The 20,373-nt window shown below is 57.5% G+C and overlaps 1 protein-coding gene across 1 annotated transcript; it reads right to left on the reverse strand.

Moving 5' to 3' along the window:
• Positions 1–109: 109 nt before the first annotated feature.
• On the reverse strand, positions 110–19,952 carry LOC119039533 (probable hydrolase PNKD). The gene is made up of 9 exons (XM_037132308.2): positions 19,577–19,952; positions 5,996–6,111; positions 5,752–5,864; positions 5,080–5,138; positions 4,265–4,357; positions 3,782–3,945; positions 3,046–3,132; positions 2,218–2,333; positions 110–2,004 (listed from the first exon to the last, which is right to left on the reverse strand). The coding sequence occupies exons 1-9, from the start codon at positions 19,735–19,737 to the stop codon at positions 1,831–1,833; spliced, it is 1,083 nt and encodes a 360-aa protein (XP_036988203.2). The 5' UTR covers positions 19,738–19,952; the 3' UTR covers positions 110–1,830.
• Positions 19,953–20,373: the final 421 nt, after the last annotated feature.

Below are 20,373 nucleotides of genomic sequence, written 5' to 3' on the forward strand. Positions count from 1 at the left end.
TGTTTCTGGCCAAAGCTCTTGAAGTACAGTAACTCCAAGCTGGTGGACCTATAACCCAGACGGAAAAACGGAACCAGCAATAAAGACAAGCTCAGTGACCAAGCCTGTGTTAAATCATTCATTCATTTAACATTTATTGAGCGCCCTCTGTGTGCCAGGCACCGTGCTAGGCGCAGAAATCGAGATGCATAAGATACAGTCCATGCCCTGAAGGGTTCACAGTCTGGAGGGGAGACACACATGTAAACAAGTGAAATACAGTGGTAAGTGCCAGGGGAGAAGCATTTACAAAGAGCAGAGGTAGCCTGGAGGGGGAGAGGCATGGGGGTTGTCTTCGTGGAGGAGGGGCCTCTGAGGGGGATTGAAATGATGAACAGGCGTTTGCCAGGCAGACAAGGCAGGAGGAGCAGGGAAAGGCATTCCAGTCTGAAGGAACAGCATGAGCGAAGGCACAGAGGCAGGAAACTGCGTGTCTTTGGGTGCAGGGTGCTCTACCTATTCTGGAAGTATTGCTAGAGTCGGTATCAAAGGCTGTGGCTGCAGAAGGGGCAGAGGCCAGATGATGATGAGAAACCAAGGGCAGGGGGCATCTTGGAGGCTCGCCAGAGGGGCGCGGAGCCTGAGGAAAGGCTTCTCTTTGAAGGAAGAGAGGTCCCTGGCTGACCCAAGGTACGCCTGCTTGAGGACCCTACGGTTCCTCGCTGTGGTCCCAAAGGGCCCTGGACCCATGACCAGAGAAGCTGAGCTGAGGGACGGCCCAGCCCTGGGGTCCTGGAAGCTGCCACTTACTCCCGACTCCTGATTTCTGGCTCTGCTGCAGGGACGCACCCCCGGCCAGGATGGGGCCTAGGGTCAAGTGAGAAGTGACACAGAGTGTTCTCGGCAGACTGCAAGGGGCCAGATGACTGTGTTAATAGCTAAGAGCGGAAAGGGGCTGAGGGTAAAGCAGAAGTTAGAGGAAGGCAGAAGTTCTAAGAATAAGGGCCGTAATGAAAAAACAGCAGTGGCCGTGGTGGACGATGGCTCTCTCTCCCCTGTTGGCCCAGGGCAGGGGCAGAGGCCAACAGGAAGGACCAGGCGAGCTGTGCAGGGAGCCAGTGCGACCCTCAGGACTGTTGGGCTGCAACCCCAGCAGCCTCTGGTGCCTCCTCAGCCTGAGGTCAAGAACCAGGGCCCTCCCTCTTCCAGGCTGTAGGGAAGTCGCTGAGGCAGACATAGGCCAGGAAGCAAGACTTCCAGACCTTCCATCTTTCTCAGAAATGGCTTCATTGGAAAAATGCCTTCGAGGGAGGCAGGGCAGGGAGGCTGGGGGATGAGGGGCAGTGTCTCAGTAACCAGAGCCCAGGCGCCCCTCTGAGTGACCACTTTTCCAAGGCATCTCACATCAGGCCACTTTGGGGGACTGTTTCTTTCCCACCCTGAATGGGAGACAGGGGAAGGTGGACTCAGCCTGTGGTGGCTCCGTGTCCTGGGTTAAGTGGCTCCAGTGAGAGTGAGGCCCTCTGAGGGAGGGGCTAAGAGCACTCACTACCACGTCAGGAACAGGGGGAGGGAGGAGGGGACCCTCCCAGCTAGGTCTGGAGATGTCCCAGGGCCCCTCATTTCCTGTTACCCTTGATAGCTCAGCTGCACCCTATGGAGCCTCTCAGCCTGTGAGCAGTCCCCCGTCCCCTTTCTCTAGCCTCAAAGTCCCCCACCTTGACCCTCTCCCTGACCAGTATTGGAGAATGACACCCACCCTGGGCTCTGATGGAGGCGGTGATGGAGCAATGAGGGGGATGGGCGTGCAGGCCATGGCCGGCCTCCCCACCGCGAGGTGAGCTGCGGGCATCACTTGCTCTTGTGCAGGTCCTTCAGCCGGCGGAGCTTCTCCAGGAGCTGGGCCCGGGAGTAGCCATCGTCCTCACTGGGGCCCGGGCCTGGGACCAGAGTCTCCTGCAGCACCAGGCAGTGGGTCCTCAGGAAAGGGTTGTAGGAGCGCTCCTCTCCCAGGGTGGACGGGCACTGTGGGACCACAGGCACCTGGCTTTGGTGGGGAGAATCTGGCAAATGAACCCAACAAGAAAAGTGCCCCCGCCCCTGCCCGGTCCTGGGGTCCAGAAGTTCTCACTCAAAGACCCATGAGGCAAAACGTGTCAGAGCTCTGGGAGGGGCACAAGGCAGGGGTTCCCTCTGGGGAGTGCCCTGGGGGCCCCTCCCGGACCCCCAGCCCCGCACCGTGCTCTTGCGCTCCATCCGCTGCCTCTGCACCCACTGCATCTTCCTCTCCCGGGCCAGGTTCTCGGGCTCCACCACACCTGCAAAGCCCAGGTTCTCCTCCGCGTACTCATGACCTAGGGACGCCCATGGGGCCGGAGAGGCAGGGCGGAGAGAGATCGGTGTGTGAGCAGAGAAGGTCTTCCCCGAGGGGCAGCGCCTTCCAGGAAGGGTGAGCACAGGTCCGCCGCGCGGGAAGAGGCAGAAGCAATTCAGGGAAACCACCAGGCCTGCAGCCAGGAGACGGTGTTCTAGCCCGGCTTTGCCTCTTCCCATCTCCATGACCTCAGTCACCTCTCGGGGCCACAGTTTTCTTTGGCAAGTGGAGAAAATAATGCCACGAGGGCAAGGGTGTGTCTCTGGTGCCTGGAACAGAGGCTGGGACATGTTAGGTGCTCAGGAAAGTATGAATGAATGGATGAGCTGAATTTTCTGAGGATTAACTAAGATATCAGTGAGTGTTTTAGAAACTGGACATGTAATGTCTGTAGGGACACGCGGTGTATGGTCATGTATGGATGGCGGGACATACAACATGTGGATATAGGTGTGTACAATGGACACACGCAGACTGGATTCTCCCCGACAAGGCAGGCTATTTTCTGTCCTAGGCTCTGGCTCAGCAGGGGCGTCATTGAGCCAGTACTCCAAAAAGAAGGGGGCTCTGCACCCCCCTACAGTGGCTCCTGGGAACCGCCAGAGGAGGAGCTGTGTCGCCTCTGGGACAGGAACTGGGTCCAGGGGCACACTCCAGGAGGGTGAAGGGCAGGGAGGAGTGGGGCGCCTCACCGGGCCACAGCAGAGTGTCATCTCCCAGCCCCAGCACAGTGTCCAGCGAGCTCAGCATGGTCTCTGCAGTGCCCTCGAAGGTCCGTCCTGGTGGGGTGAGGGGCGCGTTATAAAATACAAGGACAACACAGCATGCTGTACGGCATGTGAAGGGGTTGGGGACCAGCGTGCACACCTCGGGCCACCAACCCTCAACGGTGGCCCAGGGAGCTGGGCCCAAATGTTCGCCCCCAACCACACCCTTCTGAAGGTCTCTACCGCACATGCTGGCATGTGGGTGAGAGGGGGCTGCGCCTTCAGGCCGGGCTCTAACAGCCCCAAGCATGGCCGTGCTGGGTGCTCCTTTCCACGGGGCACCTCCATTTTTGCGTTTGCTGCCCTGGGGGGCCCCATACAGCCTGGGACTTGTGGTCCCTGAGCCACAGCATCGTACTCTCGCTCAGGGCTTCTCAAGTTTTGTAACCTGGCCCCCTGGTCCCTGTATCGGAGAACCAGGCTCCACCCAGTGGAAACAAAAGCCCCGCCAGCCCTGTGCTCGGTTACAGGTCCTGTCGTATTCTGTCCAGCCCCTACGGGAAGTCATGAGGGTAGTAAAGAAAAATTGAGGCAACGTCGGTAACGGTTACCCCAAATCAGAGACACATCTGCACTGAAACCAGTGCTTTAATGCCTCTCAGCACTGTGGCCGCCCCCCTCCCCACCCCTCATGCCCCCTCCTCCCTTTGGGGGAACTCACCACAACCAGAGAGGAAGAGCAGGTCTCCTGAGAAGAGGCAGGAAGGACCCTCGTAGGGCTCCCCATCCAGCAGGTAGACCAGATGACCTTGTGTGTGGCCAGGGGTGGCTAGAGCCCGGATCTGAAGTCGCCCCACACTAACCACGTCTTGATGACAAAGGGGACTGCGGAGCAAGGCAACAGGGGAGAGAAGGTACTAGAGCTCATGCTATGCTGGCCCTGCCCTGCCCTAGGAGATTTGCAGGAGTCGAGGCTTCCACGCCAGAGAGAAAGTGGCCCCCACTGCCGGGACCTCAGACCCAAACCCTCCCCTCTTCCTGTTTCAGTGACCAAGGCTGGATCAGATGGGCTCTGATCTGCTCTCTGAGGGCCGGGAGGGGCATCAGTGAAGATCCAGCTGCTGGTAACACCTGAACTTCTCCACTGAAGGTTAGGGGCTGAGCCCATGAGAGTGCCGCCCCAGCCCTGGGGTCAGGGACTCACTGGGTGAGGGAGGGGATGCCGTCCTGAGGGCTCCCGTACACCCTGCAGTCGTGGTGCCGGCGGCTGAGGTCGCGGTTCCCCCCGCTGTGGTCCCTGCAGGACAGCAGAGGCAGAGACAGGCTTTGAGAGGCCATGGCACTGGGCCTGCCCACCTCCCACTTCCCCCCGGCATCTCCAGGCCTAGGAGCCCTGCATGCCCCTGGCTTCTGGACTGAGCTGAGCTGTCCCCACCACTGAGCCTTTGTCCGGGCTGTTTCCCTGCCCAGAACGCCATGCTCCCAACGTGCCGGCCCCCCTTCACCTGGCCAATGCCAACTGATCTTTGTGAACTTGCTCAGCTCCAGGGTCATCAGCCTCGAATTCTTCCAAGTGGATCTGATTCTGCCCCACCTGGTTGCCTACCACCCCCTGTGCCCTGAGCCACAGTTGGCATCATTTGTCACTGTTGTCCATTTTCATGCAGGGCTCTCTCCCCTACTGGACTATAATATTCCTGAGAGAAAAGATCACAGGTTTGCCCATGTCCAGGGCACAGAAGCCATCTAACAAATGCCCATGGGACACGAGCCAGATGCTTGCCCTGCCCCCGTCTGGGCTTCAGAAGTCTAGTAAGTAGAGCAGTGGGAGACTCACCCCTTTCCCTCCCTCTCTGATAGTGCCCCAGTACTTCATGAGGAAGGTGGACAGCCCCCACCCTGACTTTCTGACCCCCAGCCCAGCCTGACCTTATGGGGCTCAGACCTGGCAAGCTCAGCTGGGGCAAGAGTCAGCCAGGGGCGATCATCTGCACCCAGACGCCCCACGCGGCCCCTTACCAGTGCTTGTGAGTGCAGAGAATGGCGACCAAGGTAACGCCCTCCTTTTCAATGGAAGCCTGGAGGAGAGAAGAGTTACTGAGACTGAGGAACAGGACGCAGAGGGAGATGAGGCAGAGAGAGATGGGAGAGTGAGTGCCGGGAGCAGGGGAGGGAGGGCTGCGGGGGAGGGAGGGGGCGGAGCCAGAGAATGAGAAGGGGTAGGAGGGCAGGGTTGGGGAAGGGGCGGTAGCTGAGACTCCGCACGGCAGGTGGGAGGGGGCGGGGAGGCCGGGGGAGGGGAAGGGAGTGAGATCCTGGAGTGCCAGGCACACACGTATGCGCACCCAGGAACGAGAAGTGGGAGGGAAAGGTGGAGAGTCCTAGACACTGACAGAGGTGAGGAGAGAAGAAAGAGGCCAGAAAGGGGCCGCAGAGAGTGGGAGGCAGAAGAAACCCACCAGACCCACCGTCTCGGGTGGGCACCGCGCTCTCTGGTTCCCTCACGCTGCCCTCCACCACTCCACCGGCCACTCTGCACACCGACCCTGCCCCAGGCTGTGGTCCTGAGGGTCTCTGTATGTGAGTGCATACGGAGGGGCACCTCCCACTGGCAGGGGGACCAGCATCAGCTCCTCCCTAGTGAGCGGAAGCTGCCAGACCCTGAGGGTCCCCCAGGTCCCCTGCCCTCACCTGCACGGCCTGAGGGTCTGAAGGGTCCACAGCCACAGCCAGGCGGGCCTGGGTGTCGATGATGAGGTAGCTGTAGTTGTCAGAGAGGACGGGGATGGGAAGCACCTTCACTCCTGGGGGGAGAGAGAAGGACTGTGGGCGGGGTGAGGGCGGGGAGTAGTCGGGAGTATGCGGCAGGGTGTAGTCAGGGAGGGCGGGTGGGCACAGCTGGGGGCGATGCTGGCCCAGGGCAGCCCAGACTCACCGTTGAAGAGGCGGGGCTGGGTTCTGGAGTGGCCTTTGGGGTAGCGATTCCGAGCCCTGCGCAGCTGCTGTCGGTAGAAGAGGTACCCAAGCCAGGTGCGGGTGTACAGGCTGTACCTGTGGGTGGGAGGTCTGGGCTCAGCCCCCGCGTCCCCGAGCCCCCGTGTCGCCCAAGCACCGCGCCTCCACTCTCCCAGCTGCCCCGAGTCAATGCGACTCCCTGTCACCTATTGTGGGCCCACTGTTTGCCCTGCTCAGTACTCGGGGCAAGACGGAAATGAGACAGACACACCCTCAGTGTGCAGCCTGTCAGGGAGAAGTGAAGAATTCAGAAAGACTCCTGGAGTATGAGGGGTTGCTTCAGGGAAAGGGGTAGAGGAGTTAGGAAGCTGAAACAGCTGAGAAATACATTTCAGCGGGAGTGGTGCTGCATCTGGACAATGCCAGGGCCTGAGGCTCCGATTCCCAGCCCCACCTGAGAAAGCAGGTCTGGGGGGGAGCCCGGAATTGGCATCTTTCTAGCAGCTCCAGGAGAGGCGATGCTGCTGGCCCAGGGACCACAACTTCAAGAACCACTGGGGTAGAGGAAACTAGAATAGCAGACAGCAGGCTTATTTGGGGAAACTAGAAAGTTCCCTTTGGCTGTTTGGTGGAGGAAGCAGGGAGAGGTGCGGTAGGATGGGCTGACCACACTTTCTCCCTCCTCTGGCCGCCACTCCAGGCCATTCGGGCTACACGGCGAAAAGGCTGCAAAAAGAACGTGGGGACTTGTGAGTGACGCAGTCCTCCCAGTCCAGAATGCACCATGCAGGGCCAGCTTCACTGACTGGCGTGTGACCCCTGCTTGGCTTAATGCTCTCTGCTGCTGTCACCTGGAAACCCTTCACGATTTTACCTTGGACCTTGTGTGAAGTCTGGTGGGACAACGGGACCACACGCGAGCAGAGGTGGTGATACATGTAACATGTGCGTGTCCTGTCTCCTGGAGCCCTGTACAAACACCATGTTGGCAATGCCCCAAGCACAGAATTCTGACGGACCTACTGAGTGTGGGAATCCAACGAGACTCAAAGTGAACCAAGGTGGGTGTACATGTACAGCTGGGGGAGGGAGGCACTCGCTGGCCCGAGGGGCCACGCTTTCAGCTCACACCAGAATTTGCTTCAAAGGGGTAAGGAGAGAGCGGTGGTGTTCTGAGAGACAGAAGTGACCAAGGAGACCTGGCGCATCTTCCTCACTCCTGTCACGGCCCCATGTGATTCAACCGCTTCGCTGCGCACGAAGCTTCAGATGGAAAGGGGAAGAGGATAAGCAGTCTTCCCCCCAGCAGGCCTTCCTCGCTCTCAGGGAGCTGATGGCGGAGCTGGAGGCGGAGCGTGAGGGTGGCAAGAAGCGAAGTGAAAACAGCTGAGTTAGTCTGGCGCTGCCTCCCGGCCAGAACAAAGCGCATACCCCGCACAAGCTAGAAAAGGTGAATTGTGTCGTCTCAGTGATTCCACGCGTCAGTTAAATGTCCTCCTCCCGTTTGCTTTTAAAACTGGTCCTGTACGATGCAAAAATAAATGAAAAAACTCAGGCTGATAATTCAGATGATTGGTTTTTCTTTACTTAGAATAACACTAAATAGCAACTTAAAAACACCGTGGCAAGTCAAAAGTGAGATGGTGGGAGAAAGGAAAAGCGTTGTGTCTTAGTTCCTCACGCGGCACTCTTTTCCTGCTTTTTGAACAGGAGGCTCACAATCTCCTTTTACATGGAGCGGACAAAGCAATGCAGGAGGCCCTGCTGGCAGGAAAAGGAGCTGTCTCAGGCCCAGGCCTCTCAGAGGGGAAACTGAGGCTGCGCTGGGGGCGGGGCAGTCAATGCTGAGGGTTATGCAGCAAGTCAGTAAGAAAGCCGGGAGGGATTGTGGCGGATTCAACCGGACACAGACAACTCGGGGTGGAGGGCAGATGACGGGCTGCCGATATCTACAGGGCTTTACAGTGCCTGCCTCACTGCAGGGGAGGGGTCCAGGGGAGGAGGTGTGTGTGGTGCAGAGGGGACTGCTCCTCAGGCCCTTCCTGAAGACAGGGCTGATTTCGATGCAAACCAGGTTGGTCTCCCTGACAGCCTAGGAGAAATGACGTACTAAAGCCGAGTCACCGCAGCCCCTGGTCTGTGTGCCTGTGCACCGGTATTGATGGGGTTCTGACGCACTGTGGGGTGTCGTCACCCTTTTTGTCTTTTTTAAATAAAGGTGTTATTTATTTATTTCTAGAGAGAGGGGAAGGGAGGGAGAAAGAGAGGAAGAGAAACATCAATGTGTGGTTGCCTCTGGCACGATCCCTCCTGGGAAACTGGCCCACAACCCAGCCATATGCCCTGACTGGGAATCGAACCAGTGATCCTTTGGTTTGCAGGCTGGCGCTCAATCCACTGAGCCACACCAGCCATGGACATGGACTCTGTGTCTTTCTGTCCATGTTTCATAGGCCCTCTTTCTCTTCTATTTTTAATAATTTTTCAATTACAGTTTACACTCAATATTACTTTGTATTAGTTTGAGGTGGGCAGTATAATGATTAGACATTTATGTAACCTACAAAGTACTTCCCCCAATATTTCCAGAACTCACCTGGCACTATACATAGTTACTAGAATATTATTGGCTACATTTCCTATGCTGTACTTCATACCGTACCCCTGCGGCTATTTTGTAACTACCCCCGTCTGTTCTGTGTTAAAATCAGTCTCAGCCTCTTTGTGTTCTCATTCACTCAGCAGTGTCTGCTGAGGCCTTGCTATCCGCCTGCTCTGGGCACACTGTGGGCAGGCACAGCCAGCACCTCCTGCAGCTTACGTTCTCGTGGGACAGGCAGGGCAATAAACACGCTGTCAAGTGAAGATGGCAAAACAAAATGGGGCGAAAGGGCAGAGGATGAGGACAGGAGCTGCTATTTTAGGGCCGAAGTCAAGGAAGGCCTCTCTGCAGGCGACTTTCTAAGAAGTAAGGGAGCAGGTGGTGTGAGAATCTCGGGAAAGCTCACAAAGAACTGGACGGGAGAGTGCAGACGCCCCAAGGGAGGGAGGGGACAGGCCGGGGGGACCCGTTGATTCTTGTGGGTGTGTCAGTGATGACAAAGAGTTGGCCAGAGAGAGATGCCCCACCTGCGGGCATTGGTTGGAACAGGCCAACTGTCCTGGACTGGATTCTGGACCAGAAAAAGAACATTAGCGGGACCACTGGTGAAATTTGAGTAAGGTCTGGAGAGTACTGAATAATCTGTATTGATGCTAATTCTTTAGTTTTGAATACGGTGCCATGGGTGTGAAAGAAGTCAAGTTCAGGGGAGTTGGGGGAGGGGCATACAGGAATTCTGTGTGATAGTTTTGCAAGTCTGAAATTGTTTCAAAATACAAAGTTAAAAAAGAGTAAATAAATAAGTTCTTAAAATCACCCCAGCACCACCTCACAGCCATGCCTGCAGTCCCGCTCCTGGCTTCACTTCTTCCTGCTTAGTCAGGCTTCTGGAAGGTCCAGGGCCCCTGGTAACGGGGAGATCTGGGCTTTAGGCCTGGCTCTCCTGCCCCACCCCCAGCCCCGAGAGCCCGGGTGAGTCTTCGGTCTCACAGGTGCGGCTCCTCGTCCTAAAAACGGTGCTAGCAGGACTTACCCTGCCAGACTGTGTGAAGGTTCAGTGACATAAAACAAGGTAACAAATGGTAGCACTTAGGGCCTGGCCGTGGAAAGTGTTGAGCAACTGTTACTTCCTTCCCCCATTCAGCCAGGCGCCCCTCACAGCTGCTGGTGCTGGCTGCCCACATCTAGGGGGCGTCGCTGCCGACTGCTCCCTGTCTTCCATTTTCGGATGCTTGTTATAGTTGCTTTGTTCCCCGACAAAGGTCAAGGTCCACGAGGGGAGGGCCTGTGCATTAAGAAGCTGAGGTCAACAAGGCCCCTCTCTTTCATTTGCTTTATTCAGCAAATATTTACTGCGCATGCTGGGCTGGATACAAACAGCAGGGAACTAGGCAGCTGGGTGAGTGGAGGGGCCCACAGACCAAACCGGAAAACCAATCAACAAAGAAGCGGTTAAGCACAGCTGGCGATGGAGGGGAGGAGAGGAGAGGGAAGGGAGAGGTCTCGCTGTGGATGGGGCGGTCAGGGAAGGCCTCTTCTCCGAGGGCGACCTTTGAGCTGGGAACGGAGAGATAACAGGGAGCCCGCCATATGCACAGCCTGGGTGGTGCAGCAGCAAGGTCTGGGGCAGGCAGGAACGGGGCGAGCTCTGGGAGTTGCCAGGAGGCCCAGGCAGGGCTGGAGGGGCAGAGGGCACCAGAGCAGAGGTCGGCGAGGTGAGCAGGGGCCTGGTGACGGAGAAGGGGTGGAAAGTTCCTGGTGGCTTTTAAACTAGGGAAGCACGCGCTCTGACTTCCCTTTTTAAGAGCTCCCTGGGCTGCCCTGTGAAGAGGACGCAGGGAAAGGGAGAAAAGTGGAGGGTGGCAGGGGAAACTGAGTCACTACGCGGGAGAGAAGGCGAGGGTCCAGACTAGAGGGGGTGCTGGAGGTGCACAAAGGCAGAGATGGATGCCAGGCCTGAGGTCTGTGCCCCACTGGCTGCGGCGGGAGGGACAGGTTGCCCTTGTAGGCCTGAAGTCTGGGTCGCGGTGCAGAGCAGGGGAGAGAGGGGAGGAGGGACCCCGGGACCGAGGGCCCGAAGCCCCGGGCCTAGAGCCTCCCTGAGAACGACTTCCCCGAGCCTCCAGCGCCTCCTTCCTCTGCCTACACACTGGCCATGTCGCAATCGCCAGGGTCTAAAACCATGCTTGTCAGCTCTTCCTCCTGCTGCCTGTCTTTCTGGGAAAGGCCCCGTCACCGACCCAGTTACACAGCTTCAGCCCCGATTTAACCCTCTCTCTGGCACATGCAACCAAGACAGTTTCTCTCAAGCTCACCTTCTACCCCGCAGCCCATGGGCTCACCCAGGAACAGCCCCTAGAAGCTCTTAACTCGCTTGACCCTTATAAAAGCGTTGTTTACACAGCTCTCTGCCTGCAATCCAAACTGCAAGGCACTGGCAGAAAAAGAAGGAAAAAAAAAAAAGCACTGTCATTGACTGAGTCTCGCTCCTGCTGGAAAGCCTTCCGTGGCTTCTCACTGCTGATGGGACAGTGTCCTGCTCCCAGTCAGGCCCTTTGAATCCGCACGGAAACTACCCTCTGCCTCCTCCCCTCTGTGCAGCCCAGGGAAGACCCTGTGCTCCAAGAGTGAACAAGCAGAAACTCGCAAACGTCCACAGGCAGCACGTGGACAAGTAAGTGGTGACGCCAGCAGACCCTGAGGAATGCACAGCCAGGAAAACAAAGGACCGAGAGCACCAGGTCTCAGCACGCACAAAGCTCTACGCAATGTTGCACTACTAACAGGCACAACTTCGAGAAATCCACCTGACCATATAGATTAAAAATGCCAAAGCAGCGCTGGCTGGTGTGGCTCAGTGAACTGAGCGCCGGCCTTCGAACCAAAGAGTCGCTGGTTCGATTCCCAGTCAGGGCACATGACTGGGTTGTGGGCCAGGTTCCCATTAGGGGAGCGTGCAAGAGGCAGCCACACACTGATGTTTCTCTCCTTCTCTTTCTCCTTCCTTTCCCCTCTGTCTAAAAATAAATAAATAAATCTTAAAAATAAAAATGCCGAAGCATGCAGAACCATCACCTATATCGGTGAAGGGGTACTGACGTGCACAGTGAAGAATCCAGCAGCTGAGGGAAGGGCATCCTGCAGGGCTCCCGGGGGCAGGGAGGAGGTGGGCACAGGGGCCTGCAACCTTTTCTTGAGCTGGGCAGCGGACAGACTCTAATCTATCTTCCTTTGCATCCCTGAAATAACTCATTAACATTTCAGACCTCCCATCCTGCAGGTCTCGGCCTGGACCACCCTCCACGCCTTTCTCTACTTACTGGATCCTCAGCTTTCTTCAGGCATCCGCTCCCACCCTCCAGCTCCCCGACTACCCCAGTGGGGCGCCTTCCTCCCCGGCTCCACCTGCAGCACCAGCCTCTCCCTGCCCCTCCACGAGGAGTGAGCCCCTGGGGCCTTATCAGTTTCTACCAGCACCCTAATCAGGACCATGCAGCGGGCAGGCAGACTCGATGGGAAACCCAACCTGCTCCTCCTGGCTCCTGTTCCCGCCCCCTGGGGACCCCAGCATGAGCACAGCCCAGAACTGGCACTCACAAAATGCTCAGCGATCTGAAAGTCAGGGAGGGCTGGGCAAGCACTTGCTGTTAAAGTGACCAAACACTAAAAACGACTGTCTCCTTGGCACCCTGTGCAACTGGCCCCATGCCGGGCTGTGGCCACTGTGAAGCCTGGTGGGGAGGGGGGCGTCTGGGGCCCAAGGTAGAGGCACCTCTGCTGCTGGTCTCCCCTCGGGGTGCTCGCCAGCCCTCTCCCTGCTACACCCACGCAACTGGTCAAGCAGGGTGCTCTGCAAAGCAGGTCACCTAGACCCAAGGGCATGGGTAGGGCTCTGTCACTGGGGCATACAATGCCAAATTCCCCTGCCCTGGGGTCCAGACCCAGGTCCCTGGGAGGAGGAGCTAGAGGGGGTACCCGAAGGGGGTCTGCAGACAGGCCCGAAGTCCTGGCTCTGCTGCGCTCGCTCTCTGACCTTTCCCACGGCCTTCCTTGACCCCTCATGCCGCAGCCCTGACCTCTGTGCCTCCTGTTATCTCCTGTCAACCTCCAAAAGAACAAGACCGGAGATGGGAAAATGTGAAAGATGAAGGAGACACTGGGCAGGACCTGTCCTTCTGTCTCCCGGCCTGCCACCTGACTGGGACGTCACTGCCCCATGGAACGGGCCCCACAGCTTCCTTTCTGCTGCTGTAGCTGGAGGCAAGAAGCAGAGCTCAGCAAGCTCACTGTGACTTGCAAAATGACACTGACATCCCAGAGCCAGATGTGGGCTTCAAACTCTCTGCCACGGGGTCCTCGGGCTTGGTCAGAAAGCTGGGATCTAGAACGACCCGGGGTGCTGGTTAAACAGAAAGACTTTGATCTTTTCTTCCTTTGGCCCCCTTCCTGGATTCTGTTTCAGCATTTCTGGGGCCCGGAACTACCCATGGTCAGCTCACCGAAAAGAAAATAAAGTCTCCTAATTGGTCCCCTGGGACCCAGGTGAGAGGCAGAAAAACCACTGCAGAGAGGGGCCGGGGGTGGGGGCAACTGTCTGGGTCGAGCCCTGCAGCTGTCCTACCACCCACCCTTAGGGCTGCGGATGCAGCACCAGCCACCCCCGTGGGGGTCACAGGGATCCTCGGGTATCTGAGGCCGAGCCTCCAGCTCCGTGGGAGGCTGGTGGGACAGCCAAGGACAGTGAGACCAGCCCTGCCCCCTAACCTCCTCCCTCCGGGGCAGAGTGGCAGGGCAGAGTGGCGCACACACAATGAAGCTCTTCTTCTTCCCCTCCTCCCTAAAGGGCGGTCTCCCCATCCTGGGCAGCCCTGAGGCAGGGCTTTCAAGTGTCTGCCTCAGCTAGGCCCCGGGCCCCAGCCTCAGGACGGCCCAGGGCAGGAGGGGAGCAGCATAAAGGGGGGTTCTGTATCCAATGGAATGACCTGGAAGGCCCCTACTGCCAGGGTCACCTATTTTGACCCCTCCCTTCCTCTGGTACTCCCTAAGTGACCCCCCTCCCACCCCATCCTGGTGAGGCCTGGGAGTACACCAGGACCCAACAGGCAAGCCAAGGTGGTGAGGCCCCTGGTCGGGGAGCATATTTGGGATTCTCCTCTCAGGTCCCGCAGATTTCCCGTAGATTTCCCCCAACCAAGGCCCAGGGTTTTGTTTGGTTTTGGTCTGTTTCTTTCAGCTTCCCATCCCACCTCCTCCCTGCCCCCCCCCCTTCATTCCAATCCCAGGCCCTCTTGCTCCAGTCCTGCCCCCTGGGCTAGGCCTATGGGGGTCCAGTGCTGGGTGGTGGGGGGGGAATCAGGCCTTCGAAGACCTAATGCAGGAAGAACCCAGAATACACAATGAGGGCGTTGCATCTGACCGGCCACAGGGCATTCTTAGGAAACCAAACCCAGAAATGGCTATTTGAGGGATGAGGGCTTGCAAGGCCACCAGGACACACAGTTCTACCAAAGCAGGGGCCTGTGAGGGACACACAGAGTAGCTCCACACTGAGCACGCTCTCAAACCTGGGGCAACTGGAGAAGGTGATGAGACAGCTGGAAGACCCTAGAGGGTGAGAGTTTCCCAAGGCCGCCAGCAGGCCTGGCGGGGAGGAGGCGACTTCCCCACGCCCAGGAGATGGGCAGTGCTGGCGAGCGGCCAGAACACAGGCCTGCCCAGGAGATCACGGGGCCTGCATCTGCCGTCTCCAAGCACACCCCAGGGAACTGTCTTCCATAGATTCCGACGCCCTCTCCAGACCTCACCCGTCTGTCCCAGAGGGAGGAGGGCTGTTGCTGAGGCTCTTGGGGAGGACCGGAGGCACAGACACTGCTAGCCACCTGTGAGTGGTGTCTCGGTCCTGGCTGGGAGGCCTGCACTGGTTCTGTCTCCTTGCCCACAGTTCCAGGCCTCCTGCCCGCCTAGGCTCCTTGGTTTTGTTTGGTTTTTGTTTGGGTCTGTTTGTTTTGGCTCCCTCCCCACCAACCTCAGGCCCTCTTTCCTCTTTCTTTCTTCTTTAAGACTCTATTTATTTGTTTTTAGAGTGAGGAAAAAGGAGGGAGAGAGAGAAACATCGATGTGAACGAGAAACACGGACTGGGTGCCCTGTCTGGCGACTGAACCTGAAACCCAGGCCTGTGCCCTGACTGGGAATTGAACTGGCGACCTTTCGCTTTCTGGGACAACGCCCAACAGAGCCACACCAGTCAGGGCTCAGGCCCTCTCAGTCTAGTTCTGGTGCCTGGGCCAAGCTTTTCACTCATTCACTCATTAAAAAGACAGTTAGCGAGGGCCCACTCTTAGCCAAGAACGGCTCTTTCTGAAGCTGGGACACAGCAGAGAACAGAGTGTCTTCCCCTCGCACGGCTCACATTCTGGTTGGGGGAGGAAATCAATAAACCAACAGACGAGGCAATTAGTCAGCGACGTCAGAGAGAACAGCAGAGTCAGATGGAGGTGTGGGGTGCTGCTGTTTTTGTATGAAGCGTTTAGGGCAGCCTCTCTAATCAGATAAAATTTGAGCAGAGGCCTGAAGGAGGGGTGGGACGGCAAGCCGTGTGGTCACCTGGCCATCTCCAGGCAGCAGTGAAAGGGCTCCAAGTTGACGCTACCTAGGAATGGTTGAGGGACAGCAAAGAGCCCTGGTGACCGGGCAGAATGAGCAAGGAGAGGAGTAGAAAAGGTGAGATGGTAGATGGGAAGGTCACACGGGGCCTTTGAGCCACTCTGACGCCATCTGAGCAGAGAGGCAACTTGTTTCTAAATTAAATGTCAACAGTTTCATCCTGGTGGGAGGTACAAAGGCCGAAGGAAGCGGTCCACATTTAGGAGGCCAGGTGAGGACAAACCACGGGTTGGCCCAGGGCAGGAGCAGTGGAGGTGGGGATCACTGTTCAGATTTTGGATATATTCTGAAGGTGAGCTTTGAGAATACAACAAAATTTGACAGGCAAAGGCGTAGGGAGGAAGGGAGGTCTGACGGGCCCTCAGGTGGAAGTAAGGTGAAAGCTCATGGCCTGGGGAGGGTGGACTTGAGCAGACTTGGAGGGGGCGTCAGAGAGCCCCGAAGACCTGAGTGAGGGTGCGGACGCCATTTTGCCGGCAGTGTGGCTTGGAGAAGGGGCCACGAGCTCAGAGCCAGGGTCTGCAGACTAACCCAGCAGCAGAGGGGAAGCTGGGTAGGGGAGAGCCAAGGGGCTGCTATGGATGCTCGGGCTGCAGCTCACCGAAGTCCCAAAGGGCTACAGAAAGGAAAAGGCCACTGCTCCCCCTCTGCAGGCTGTGCTATGGATGCCCAGCCCACTGCCTCTCCCAGGCCTTGACTCAGCCGTGAGCAGGTGGGTCATTCACCCAAGGCCCTCAGCTCGGGATTCTTGTCACCCTTCGAAATCAGGCCAGTGGGTCTCCCAAGCCCCAGAGAAGGGGCTTCCTCTCACAGAAGTGGAGCAGGCAACCTTTGTCCTGGGACAAGTGGTTTTACTTGGATGAGGAAGGTGTGGAAAGATGTTTGCCCTGACCGGTGTGGCTCAGTTAGTTGGGTATCCCGCAAAAGCAGAAGGTTGCCAGTTTAATCCCCAGTCAAGGCACATGCCTGAGTTGTGGGTTTGGTCCTGGTCGGGGCCTGTACGGGAGGCAACCAGTTGATGTTTCTCTTTCTCTCTCCCTTCCCCAACTCTCTAAAAATAAATAAATAAAATAGAAAGGAAGAAAGAAAGGTCATCACCCAGGTGTGAAGAGGGGACATGGTCAGGGAGGGAGCAAGGGCTTTGTCAGCTAGGACTGTCCAGACCCAAAGGCTGGCCAGCGGCCACCACTCACTCCCTCAGCTCTGCAGACATTCCAGCCCTGCACAGGCCGAGACTTGTTCCCCATTCAGCCCTGCTCTGCAGACAGAGGCTCTGCTCAGGACAATGTTCTCCAAACCACGCAACCCCCACCACAACACGGAGAATGCAAAGGGGCGAGAAGGAAGCTGGGGCATGAAGCGGGAGACACACATGGGAGTGCCCATACTCTTTTTTATTCACACCTGAGGACACTTATATCAATCGGTTGCTTTCTGTACACACCCGGGGCTAGGGATTGGACCCGCCACCCCGGTATGAGCCCTGACTGGCAACCCTTTGGCTAGGGGACGATGCTCCAACTAACTGAGCCACACCAGCCAGGGCAAGAGCCCACACTCTCAACCCCAGCCTCTTTAAGCATACCCTGCCACTCCTGGGGAATTTCTCATGCCCTAATTCCTGCCACAGTTTGGGTCCCTGTTCACAGGCTCCTCCCCCTACTCCTTGAGAGCAACTCCCAGACTGCTCACATCTGTGATCCCACAATCCCGATGCAGGGTGACCCAGGGTGGAAGGGACGAGGGGTTTCCTGATTGGTAGATGGGCAGGACAGGCTTGGAAGACAGGAACAGAACTACGAAGGAAGCTCCCGAGGAGCCTGCCTAGCACCAGGTTCCCTCCCACCCACCCCCCTGTTACAGAAAGAGCAATTGCTAACACTTCCTGAGCGTGTACTACGAGTCAGGCCCTGTGCATGTACGTGCAGTTTCATTTGATCCTCACAGGAGCTCCAGGATGTAGGTGCTATCACTGTGCTCATTTTACAGAGGCAAACAACTGAGGCACAGTGAGGCTAAGGTCACCTGGCTGAGGCTTTGTCCAAGGTCACCCGGTTACTAAGCAACAAAGCTAGGATTCAAAAGCGGATTTGCCCAACCCCACATGCTCTGTGCCCAACTAGTCCGCAGGTCGTCTCCCAGACCCTGCAGAATCCCAGACCCATGTGCCTCCCTCAGGGCAGCCCAGATGCGCCCTCCACTGTGCCCTGTTATCCCCATCCCAACACAGCGGTGGTTGTGTCTGAGGAAAGCCCTTTATAAGATGGCAGACACCAGCGGTTATCATCAGTTATGATGGCATGAACCGCCTCTCCTCTTTCAGGCACCGACTTAGTATTCCCATTGCTGTGTCCCAGCCTCCAGCAAGCCCCCAGCAGACTCCTCTGTTTGTGGTCCTCTCGGTCACTTGTCCAGGGCGCAGTTGTCCAGGGTGCAGTGTGCCCGTGCACTCTGCCCCTCCCCATCCTGTCCTGTCCCATCCAGCCCCTCCTTCTCCATCCTTCCTGGAGGCGCCCCCACGGAGCAACACCTGCTCTCTTTCCCCAGCCGGTTTCCTGCCCACACCCCGGCCCCTCCCAGCAGCCCTCTGCCTCTCCCCCAGGGGACTGGCCTGATTGTTTCCCAGACCCTGGAGGGGCAGGATCTGGAACTCTGACTCCAGGCACGCCCTTCTGCTCTGCAAATTCGGGGAGCAGACTCCAAGGCTACCTTGAAATACAGGAAACCCCCAGGAACGCTGACTGCCAAAGACGGAGAGTTCCGCGTATGGGGACTGGGAAACTCCCAGAGCCAAAATTCTAGGAATACCCAGGGCTCTGAGTAAGGCAACCTTGGGAGGGCTCATCTCGGTATTTCTGATTCCAGTTCCTTGTGGAAACTTCTATTTTCTACTTCCTCAGGCCGTCTGAACAATGACTTCAGCATCACCGATTTTGAAAGCTAGAAGTAGTTTAAAAAATCCCTCCCCAAATGGAACTGTACAATTTCCAAAAAAAATCTTGTGGGGAGAAATGTGTGTGTGTGTTTTTTTTTAACTCCAAAATACAAAAACATTTAAATATTTATAAATCTCATGAGTTGAATGCTATTAGCAGAGCAATAGTGACTTGGTCGGTGCGTTACCGAGATGTGACCAAGGTTTGGGATATCGGAAACGTGAATGCCCCAGAAAGCGCACACAGGACTCCGAGCACCGCCCCCGCCCCCGCGGCCAACCCGACCCCGCCATATTTTTCCAGTTTCCCCCAACTAGGCCCTTCCATCTATCTCTTAGACCGAGTGTGGGGAGAATCCTCGGGCTGAGGCTTCTGGGATGTCTGGGGTGGTCTAGGGTAGGAGGAGAGAGTTGTGCAACGCCTTCTCCAAGCTCAGGAATTTCCCAACTCTCGTCCTCCCCTGAAACTGGCATGGGGCGCAGCTCCCACACTTCCCATCCCCAACATCCCTGTCCTTAAATTGGGGCTGGAGGTCCCGCCCCCGGCTCTGCTAGTAGCAAAAAGGGGACAGGGACCCTAGGAAGCCTTCTTGGGGTTCCTTCCCTGCCTCTCCACGCCTCAGCATAACAGAGCTGATTAGCCTCTCCAGCATAACAGAGCTGATTAGCCTACCTCGACTGGCCCGGGAAGGGGCAGAAGTAGGGGGAAGGGAAGAGGGAAAACGGGGAGGGAGGATTTGGCGGAGGGGTCGAACAGTAAAAAGTTACTGGAGGTCGGTAAACCTTTACATGTCGAGCAGAGTAAGTAGAGTCGAATTTCACAGCCTGGGGCTTCCCACAAGGATAGGGGGATGGGACAGACTGACCTACCCAACTGTGACTCTTGCTTGGGACAGAAGGGCTTGTACGGTGAGTTGGGTGATTGGAACAGGGGCAGAGACACGTGGAAGGAGCTGGCGGTTTCAAATGACACTTGGATGGTTCGCAGCATTCCATTTACCCTGCACCTGCCGCCCATCGGGGCCTTCCCGACCCGGGATACTGCACCCACCCTCCTTTTCCAGCTCCTCATTTCTCTTTCCTCCAGAAGTCCTCTCACGCCCCATTTCTGGCCACCCTGGCTTGCCCCTCCAATCCTCCTTTCCCAGCGCATACCAATCTTCCAAACCCCTAACTTCTCTTTCCCCCCGTATCAATGCTTTCTCTAGCCCGTCTCTCCGATCGCTCCTCTCTGAACCTGGGTCCCCCGCGCCCTGGCCCCGTACTAACCCCAAGCCCCCCGCACCCGCCGCCAGTCAGCCCCGTTTCCCAGCGAGGCCGCTTTCCCGAGCTCCGCATCCCGCTGGAGCCCCGCACTGACCCGATACGGAAGAGCAGCCGCTTGCTGCGCGCCATGAACAGGCCGCGGAGGGTCCGCCGCGCTCGGCAGCTGCGGGGGGTCAGGAGCAGAGCGAGGACAAGCAGCAGCAGTCCGCCGCTGGCGACCCACAGACACGGCGCAGGCCAGGCTTGCCAGGCCATGCTGGGGGCTGGCGCCCGCCGCGGCTCGCGGGGGGCGGGGCGGGGCGTTGCTAGGCAACGGCCGGGCTCAAGCCCCCACGCGGGAAACTCAAGGGGTTGGGGCCCCGCCCCCTGCGCCCGCAGGCTGGGGGGAGGGGAGCCTCCTGGCCCCGCCCCTCCATTGATTCGCGTTTGAACGCGCCTCCTAGCCACCCGCGCTCCGTCCCCCGAACACCTTGAAAACCGTGGGTTGTAAGCGGCCTGGCCCCGCCCCCGCCGCCGGCTAGGAGGCGGGACGCAGCAGGCCCGGGACTTGCGCTAATCGCGGTCCGCGATCGCCCGAGTCCAGCAAGAGGGCCTAGGCTTCCAGCCTGCTCGCTGCACAACTCGCACCTTCCCCCTAGAGGACCTCTGGGGGAGGTCCTGGAATGAGACTCTTGACCGGAAACCTTAGACTCAAACTATTTCAGCTGGACTGAACTTGAGAGATCATGTGGGTCAGCGCTCATTGACTCATTTATTCATTCACTAAGTTACTTTTCTACGTCCTCCTACGTGCCAGGCACTGTGCTAGGCACTGAGGATTCAAGGGTCAAAGACACACAATCTCTGTATTCTTGGAGCCTACAGTCAAGAATCTGATAGAGAAACTAAATA

This window comes from Artibeus jamaicensis, unplaced genomic scaffold (genome assembly GCF_021234435.1).
Source record: "Artibeus jamaicensis isolate MK-2021 breed Jamaican fruit bat unplaced genomic scaffold, CSHL_Jam_final contig_1015, whole genome shotgun sequence".
In the NCBI taxonomy this organism is placed as follows: domain Eukaryota; kingdom Metazoa; phylum Chordata; class Mammalia; order Chiroptera; family Phyllostomidae; genus Artibeus; species Artibeus jamaicensis.